This window comes from Crocuta crocuta, unplaced genomic scaffold (assembly GCF_008692635.1).
Source record: "Crocuta crocuta isolate KB4526 unplaced genomic scaffold, BGI_CrCroc_1.0 scaffold96, whole genome shotgun sequence".
In the NCBI taxonomy this organism is placed as follows: Eukaryota; Metazoa; Chordata; class Mammalia; order Carnivora; family Hyaenidae; genus Crocuta; species Crocuta crocuta.
Window position 1 is genome coordinate 9,473,307 of NW_027531522.1, and position 6,577 is coordinate 9,479,883.

At 44.4% G+C, this 6,577-nt stretch overlaps 1 protein-coding gene across 1 annotated transcript in view; it reads left to right on the forward strand.

The window, feature by feature from the left end:
* The first annotated feature begins 352 nt into the window (after positions 1 to 352).
* Positions 353 to 6,577, forward strand: part of C1QL3 (complement C1q like 3) — a 12,973-nt gene continuing 6,748 nt past the window's right edge. The window contains exon 1 of the mRNA XM_077772483.1: positions 353 to 444. Coding sequence (XP_077628609.1) covers positions 353 to 444 — 92 coding nt within the window. The remainder of the gene's footprint in view (positions 445 to 6,577) is intronic.

Here is a 6,577-nt window from a genome sequence, read left to right on the forward strand (position 1 = left end):
ACCAGGACAAGCCACAGGCTCTGGAAGAACCAAGGAGGCAGGGAGGGAGCCAGTAGGGGAAGGGATGGAGGAGGTGGCTTTAGCAGAGCAGGATGGGGGGGGGGGCGGTGCTGAAAGAGGGATAATAAATATCAGGAGGAGGAAAGAGAAGAGGGAGGAAGTTGGTTGCTAGCATAGAGGAGAACACGAACAACAAGACTGCCTCTGGCATGATTAACCAAAAACCAGAAGATGGATAAAGAGGGGGCTGGGTGTGAAAATCAAGGCTGGCAAGCTAGAGAGACCTTGGGGCAATTTCTGAAGAGCCCAGCATTCCGAGCCCAAGTAGCTGGACTCTTTGGCCATGCAGACAATGAGGGAGCTGCAATTTTGGGACAGAATAGTGAACCATCCTAAGCAGGTGCTGGTGGAAGATCGTTGCAAATGCGAGTGTGACGGGGTCCAGTGATGGGAGAGGCTTCGGGAGGAGGAGATGGACAGCAAAGCCTGGTTTTTTTCTTGCAGGTTTTAACTCAGTTCAATTGAAATCAAATGGAACACATTAATGAGAAGATAACAGAAGTGACTTATCTAGAGAATTCATTCTAAGTAGTACAGTCAAACACTGGGTAAAGCATGAGATTAGGGCCTTCTCAGCTTGTTCTGAATTTCCGAAGGAGAAGTTAATTATGTAGTTTAGACCTAATGCATGATTATATCTGAGTACCACATGTCTAAAATTCCTTTCAATTAGATCCTAATTTTTTCTTCCTTTTTTCTGTTCAAGGCCTTTTGTAAAAAGGACCATGCCCCGCTCAGCCCTCAGGGAAATGGGCAAAAAGGGCCAGCCACTGGTCTGTGTAATGCTAGAACAAATGTTCGTATGTACCGGGGTGCCAAAATCACATTACGGATAGACTACATCTGGCTCTCATTATCCAACTACTAAGACTTAACAAATCCTGAAGAGTAAATGTAAAGAAACTATGTATATGATTGCAAATACACGCACATACACAGGAATGCGTGATGACAGCTGTTGCGTAATAGACTTGCTCGGGCCATCCTCAATTTAGCAAACAGTTTTGAACTTTCTTTTATCGAAGCAGCCATGGGTAATAAAATGAATCATTTTGTCTCTGTCTCCTGCCCCTGTGAATTGGCTAGCTTGCTCGAATGGTCCAAACAAGGCAGCAGCAGACAATAAAAGGCTAAAATACCCAGAATGATTACCATCTGTGGAGCCGCTCACACTCCGAATATTTTTATGTGCTGATGAGTCTTAAAAGGCCTCAGCGAAACCATAGAACCTTTGTGAATATTGAGGAGTGGAAAGATTACCTCTTGTATCTTGGACTGTCCAGGCAAAAGAAAAACACCAAACCCTCATCTAAGTAGCGCCACCTTTTACTGACTTTTTCCACTTTCCAGATAAAGATAAAGCAATTAACTTATGAATTGTCACAACTGCTTTCAGTGGGAAACACTGAAATATACAACTACTTATATTGAACATACAACTCCCTACAATAGTTAATTACCCCCCTCCAACTTATTACAAATCTAAACTACCCCTGCAATATATTTTTAGGGTTATGGTTTTAAACTGTATCTCTTTTTATATAGCTTAAGACTATTCCCAAGAGGTTGCATGAGTTAAGAAAAAGCTGATATGTCTATTCACATACAGATACCCAAGGAATGCAGTATTCTTCCCCCAGGACACATTGTTCATATTTGAAGGTGAGCTTCTCTGGGGCATTCCCATATAGGAGTGGGGCTGGCTGTACCTGCACTTGATGTTCCTACTCACTCTAGCCCCGTTTCTCTTAGAGCCAGGTTCTAGAATATCAGCTGCTCTTGACAGAGTCTGGTTCTGTTGGGGTTCTCTGTACCCTCTCTCAGGATTCGTGATACTTTTGATTTTTAAAACAATAAGACTGCCAGAGTTCTCATCACTACCCGCCTGGGTGGTCTGTACAGCTTCACAATGGTGTTTCCACGCTATAGCCTCTGCTTAAAATGCCCTATAGTCTAATGGCAGCTGCTTTTCGTTTCTTGAACTCATCCATCTTCCTTGTATGGCTGAGTTATCATGACCATCACCTGGGAGGACTTTCTGGCCCCTGAGATTTCGTTCTTGGTATCTTTCTCTTCAGTTCTCCATCAAATAGGGTCTCGGGGACTGAACATTCCACCCATGGAAAGCAAGTATAAAATAGCATATCCGTACTAGAGATTTCATCCTTGTAGTGATTGATAGGGCAAGAATTTGAGACCAACTTGAAGGCATACATTGTACCAAGTCTTATGTAATGTCCTATGCAATAACTTTCCATCTGGCTATTCAATAATTTCCTGACAATAGATATTCCTAGCTAGCTTTCCAACTCGCTACCCTCCGTGGAGAGTTTTTTGTTGCAAATTCCCTACTGCATGTGGTTATGACTTAAGTATCCTTCAGAGTGATTACTCTTCTGGCTAACAAAGCAGTCCTCTCTGATATATGTTCACTTTTTCTAGAATCATCATCCACAGGAACAGTTCCCGAGTAACTATCTCAATGATTTTGATACACACTTGCAACTTGTTGACTTGGGGAACTTTCCAGGGACAGAGGTGGGGGAGGCACGTTTTAACGCTTCCTAGTAGGTTTTAAATCCAACCTTGGTGTGTGAAACTTCAGTGAATTCAAATGATCTTGCTCTAAAAGCTTTTTTTTTTCTTATACCTTGGAGACAAGTGAAGGCGATCACTGTTTTGAGTTTTGTCTTACTTCGTTCATATTATATAATACGACACAGGCACCTCTCCTGGAAAACGTGCGTGTTCTATCTAGTTTTGTCTAAGTCTGTGATATTTAGTATCCATTTAATGCCATTTGTCTTAAGACTGACCCTTTAGCTTCCTTCACAAGTCCTGTGTCTTACCGTCCAGCCCATGGGCACCATGTACTATAACAGATGAACATGAAAACTGACATGTATTGGGCTCTGATCATGAGTTGGGTATCACTATAATTACATCCAGTAACTTGCTTTGTCTTCCTAACAACCTGTGATTTAGGTATTAATGTTAGTCCCATTTTAGAGAAAAGGGAATTAAGCCTCAGGAAGATTGAGTAACTTTCATAGCTGCTAAATAAGAAACTAGATCCAAATTAAGACTCGTCTGATTCCAAAGGGATAAGGATATACTACTACTTCCCTCCGTCACTCCAAGCAGATCCTTTCTGGTCAGAAATCTAGAATTCTTCAGCCAAAGGAGTGTGTGTCCTGAAATACAACTCAGAGACTCAGAAATCAGAGGTAAATAGCTGATCCCAGTCTGATTTTTTAAAAATATACTTTTTATCTCTATTTCTGTAGAGAGTCCTTGGGTGTGCTAACTCATTTTATTTTCTTCTTATAAATGCTATTTCTGTTTAAGTACGGCTAGATTTGGAAATCATCCTCATGACTAAAGATCTGTTTGCCTTCTAAGAGCCCAGTGTAAGGCTGTGCTGCCAGTGGGTGCTCGATAAAGATTAATGATGGCCCCGCACGTCTGTGTGGGAGTCGCGTGCTCATATCTGCTTGGTTCTCCGAAAGAGACAGAGATGATGTGGGGAAGACGAAAATCGCAGCACCATCATCCAACCCAGACCTTGGGCTTCTGTGTTTGACTTTAGAATCGGAGCAGTTACAAAGACCCAGGCACAGAAGGAATGAGAACAGGGAGCCTTGCGTTTCCTGAGAAATGATTGGGAAAATTAGATTCCAGGGCTGACCTCCAAGATTAACATCAAATCTGAGAGATCACTTGCTCCTCGGATGATGACTGAAGAGAACCAAATATTTTTTTTTAATTGACACATTTTCTATTATTATATACATATAGAGATGATGAGTAATATGCCATATCAGCTGGCTTATTCAAACTGTCAGAATAAGGGCTGAAGCGTGAGTAACTTTCCAGAGAACCTTCTGAGAAATTCAGGCGGTGGAAAGTGGCTGCAAGCTGCCATTAGTTCACCTACTACCCAGTCAGCCCTGAACAGCGGCAGTAAAAAGTTTCTCCCAAAGCACACGGTGGGATGCTTCTAGAAAAAAGGAAGGAGACCAATAATTTAAACGTACGTCGTTAAAAAGCCAAATGTCCAGGGCCCACCTGGGTTTGTACACTCAGCAGGAAAACGGCTCAGCCATGTGGCCTGGTCCACGCCGCCTTCTTCGAGAAGGACAACCACAGAGCACCTTCCCAAACCTCAGCAGAACATTAAGATACCGGTGCCCTTGCTCACAAACCCAAGCTGTGCTTTGCCATTAAAGGAAGGAGAGAAGAGCCTCCATTAACAGGGCCGGTACCATAGATCTGTCAGCACGGTGTAGACCAAAGGGTACCAGCACACACACTGGACGGCCCCAATTCTGCTCACAGCTGTGTCCTGCCCTTACCGTCTGCAAAAGTGAGCAGGTATGGACTCACTTTCCCACATCCCTTGCAAACCTACCATTTCATAGTGTCCTCACTGGGTTCCTCTGTAAGATGAACGGTCTCCAGTGGAAAGCGCCATGTATCCTGGGGTTTTCAGTGAGAATTTATTTATTCAACTCTACCTTTTAAAAACTCCCCCTCTATCCCCCACTGGACTCTCTGTAGCAGTAAAGAAGTCTTATGAATTCTGATAACTCGGTACATTCGAAGAGGTTGATTAATACATTCACCTTCATCGCTGTTAACCACCCTTGACTATCTCGTCCCCTAAAAGAAAGTTGACTTTTGAGAAGCGACCCAGATGGTGTGTTAGGAAAATAGACCTTGTGGCCAGGGGAGAATTTGTTATGTGTCTGCTGCTCAAGTATATGAAAATAAGGTACCTCATGTGAGTAAAAGTATTCTGAAAGACATGTATAATTATGCCCAAGACACAGACACACGATTCTAAAACCACTACCCTAAAATAAAAGTTAAAAATTTGAGGAGTGGGAAGGACTCCCACTCCCACAAGAGCAGCGGCCCAGCCAGCGGGAGAGAAAACAAGGAGACGTGGGCTGAGCTGGGCCCCGCAGGCCTGCACCTCGCCCTTGATTCTCCCAGGAAAGACCTGAAGAGCTACTGACATTTCTCTTAAAAGAATCAATGAATCGTAGTTGTCTTCTGCCGGCTCATTTGACCTTATTTTGTTCTGAAACTGAGAAGGAAAGAAAGAACTACACCGGTTGTGCAGTGGAAGTTAGACAGAAGGTACAGAAAAGGAGACTCTCTCGTGCTATGGAAGCCACAGACAAGATCCCACGGAGGTTATTGTTTGCTGGCTGTAGTGTTATGTGTTCTCGCTCTTCATTTCATATTCTCGCCCCGAAGTAATAAGTCACCATCTTCCCGGCCATCATCCCCGTATTGACAAGCAAATGCCATCTGCGTTTGATTGACATCCATTGCTCCTGAATGCAAAAGTATGATTTACAAATCAATTCTACTTGTTTATTTAAGGCCCTTCTTGTGTGCCTTATGTATTTGTTAGTGGGATCACTTGCCTAATATCTCCTCTGGGTGTTTTACATTAATATTACAAATACAGGCTCTTCCTTCTGCTCTCCCACCGCAAATGGGGACCCTTCTGGCTCCCATGTTTCCTCCTTTTCCCCGTGCCTCAGTGTCCCTGCAGGAGACGTGCATGGAGCACATAGGACGCTTGCCATGTCTTAGCAAAAGATCTTGCCCAGCACTTTTGTAAAGGCTGCTTGCTTTAAGACTTTTAAAGACATATGACAAGTCATTCTTTCTCATGCATGTAGTGCAAGTATATGCAACTTCAGGTCCAGTGGCAGGATCTCCTGAAAGGGAGTTAGAACTGCAGTCCTGTAAGCAGAAGACACAGGATCTGCATTTGTTAAAAGACGCCTCCCCCCGCCCCCCAACCCCACTGTGTGGTGGGCCTGTTCATTCATGATCATTCAAAACAGCCCTCTGGCTTTTCAACACACCTTCTTGTTCTCCGGGTACCATCTTATTACATTTTAGAAGGCTGGTGAGGGAAACCATAAGGTAAAAAAAAAAAAAAAAACCATCTGGAAAATTCTAAAGGGCCCTTCTTATAAAAGTGGCATTTTGAAAAACACCTGAAGCACCGCCTGATTGTGGGGGAGCCAGCAGAGAAATACTGTCAACCGAGCCACCCTCTTTTCAACCTTCACCTCCCCCTCCAAGTGGCGCAGCTCCCCGCGGGGACAGAGAGGGCTTAGGTGTGACCTTCGCGTCCCCGAGGTTATTGCACATCTGTCTCCCTACCCCTCCACCCAGGTAGGTCCAGCGAGAGCGCTGCCATCACCTGGGTTCGGCAAGGGAGTCTTCACGATCTCACTGTTCATCCATGTTTAGAGAGGGGGGGAAAAAAGAGAGAGAGAGAGAGAGAGAGAGGCTGAGAAAATAAAAATCCCACATTGTCAGAGTAATGCCAAACTCTCTCTGAGTGGGATGAGCGGAGCAGATGCTGCAGTGAGATGCCAAGCGGCTCCCCTTCCTCTGCGCCTTGGGTGCCTATAAATTGCTCCGGCGCGCGTTTGTCAGCCTCCTCTCCTGGCAGGTGGTACCCGGGCAGAACTCGGCGTTCGGC